The sequence below is a fragment of the Limulus polyphemus genome, unplaced genomic scaffold (genome assembly GCF_000517525.1).
Source record: "Limulus polyphemus unplaced genomic scaffold, Limulus_polyphemus-2.1.2 Scaffold6374, whole genome shotgun sequence".
Lineage (NCBI taxonomy): Eukaryota > Metazoa > Arthropoda > Merostomata > Xiphosura > Limulidae > Limulus > Limulus polyphemus.
The window spans coordinates 1689-3858 of NW_013671984.1; the positions used below are offsets into that span (position 1 = coordinate 1689).

Sequence of the window (2170 nt, forward strand, 5' to 3'; positions counted from 1 at the left end):
ACATAACAGCAAATGTACCTTGTCGAAACGTTGTACATTTGCTGTTATGTTAAACTTATAATAAAGTTTTTCTTCATTACCCATTCAAAACGTCTCCAACCATTATTAGTCTCAAAGTGGGTTCCTCGTCATCGAATTTGTTTCTGTTGTGTTACTGTAACTAGTGTAAGTAGCACTTTTTAAATTTAAAACTTTAGCCAGTTTATGATGCTGGATATGGTTTATAAATTAAGAGCAAAGGCACTTGCAAGTTGCAGTTAGTACGAATTCATTCGTAAACGATCCAAATTTTAAAACAAAACTCGCGTTAAGGAATTGCATTTAACTGTGTTACTGAAACTATTTGACTGAAATATCTAATAAAAGAGTTTGTCTTTCTCTGTGCCAAAACAAAATATAATTTTGTTTTTTTATTCTTAACAGAGTACCACAATCTGGAAATGTACTATTTTTTTCCAATAAAATGTTTCATTTCTACTAACAGTCTTTGTAATCCCTAGTGTATCTCCTGTTTGGTCAAATGTTGTGGAACTATAATTTCTAAATCTTAACAAATATATAGTGGCTTTGTTTTATCAAACCCAAAAGTTGTTCAATTGAGGAGAGTGAATTACATCATGTACAAATATGCATAATCCCTTATTGTATCTACAACTCGTGAAATAACTGATGTACATATGTATTTAAGCATAAGAATTAAGATTGCCAAAACCAGATTTCAGTTGCCTGTACTGTGGTTATCAAAAATGGTGTTTAAAATAATCTAAACATTACATTATTAGACAAACCATTACTTCAGTTTATAACTATAGTAACTGGGAAACGATTTTGCTACATGAGTTCAGATTTAGACTTCTCAACTTTTCACATGAATAGGTAGTTCAAAAACCCGAAAACTTTGAAGCACCTAAATCAAGTCATCTAAAGGCAAGAGAGAAAACAAGTCCATATCAATGGAAACACTTACAAGTTACAAATATTATTAATGGTAATATTTTTAGTTACAGATGTTATTAATGGTAATACTTTAAGTTACAGATGCTATTAATGGTAATACTTTAAGTTACAGCTGCAAGTAAATACACGATATACAGATCAGTTTTCTAATAAATACAGCTAAAACAATATAGAATCACAAAATCCAATACCGTACACTAACTAAAATAAGCTGTTTATCTACAGTTTCAGAAATGTAAATTCCAACATGTGGGACAAACCAGGACAACCGTGATATAATGTTCTTACAATCACAAATATTCAATTAGTCAATCAAAGAACTTTAGTTCCAGCTTTTATTAATGAAAATATTTTCAGTGTAAGTTATTAAGATAATACTTTTAGTTCCAGGTGTTATTAATGGTAGTACTTTCACTGCCAGCTATTATTAATGACAATTGATTTAGTTACAACTGTTATTAATGGTACTAGTTTCAGTGTTAGCTGTAATTAATTAACATAGCTGGTACTAAAAGCATTAATGGTAATACTTTCAGTGCCAGCTGTGTTAATTATGGTAATGCTTTTAGTGCCAGCTGTGTTAATTATGGTAATGCTTTTAGTGCCAGCTGTGTTAATTATGGTAATACTTTCAGTGCCAGCTGTGTTAACTATGGTAATACTTTCAGTGCCAGCTGTGTTAATTATGGTAATACTTTCAGTGCCAGCTGTGTTAATTATGGTAATGCTTTTAGTGCAAGCTGTGTTGATTATGGTAATACTTTCAGTGCCAGCTGTGTTAACTATGGTAATGCTTTTAGTGCCAGCTGTGTTAATTATGGTAATACTTTCAGTGCCAGCTGTGTTAATTATGGTAATACTTTCAGTGCCAGCTGTGTTAATTATGGTAATGCTTTTAGTGCCAGCTGTGTTAATTATGGTAATACTTTCAGTGCCAGCTGTGTTAACTATGGTAATACTTTCAGTGCCAGCTGTGTTAACTATGGTAATACTTTCAGTGCCAGCTGTGTTAATTATGGTAATACTTTCAGTGCCAGCTGTGTTAATTATGGTAATACTTTCAGTGCCAGCTGTGTTAATTATGGTAATACTTTCAGTGCCAGCTGTGTTGATTATGGTAATACTTTCAGTACCAGCTGTGTTGATTATGGTAATACTTTCAGTGTCAGCTGTGTTAACTATGGAAATGTTTTAGTGCCAGCTGTGTTAATTA

The 2170-nt window shown here is 32.1% G+C and overlaps 1 protein-coding gene across 2 annotated transcripts in view; it reads left to right on the forward strand.

The window, feature by feature from the left end:
* The first annotated feature begins 88 nt into the window (after positions 1 to 88).
* Positions 89 to 2170, forward strand: part of LOC106473654 (protein FAM69C-like) — an 11930-nt gene continuing 9848 nt past the window's right edge. The window contains exon 1 of one of the 2 annotated variants that reach the window (XM_022402063.1): positions 89 to 165. Coding sequence is in view for 1 of the 2 variants with exons in the window: in XM_013934335.2 (XP_013789789.1) it covers positions 986 to 988 (3 nt within the window). In the remaining variant the exon portion in view is untranslated. Of the gene's footprint in view, positions 166 to 969; positions 989 to 2170 lie in introns of those variants that run through there. The other variant, XM_013934335.2, reaches the window with a different exon arrangement.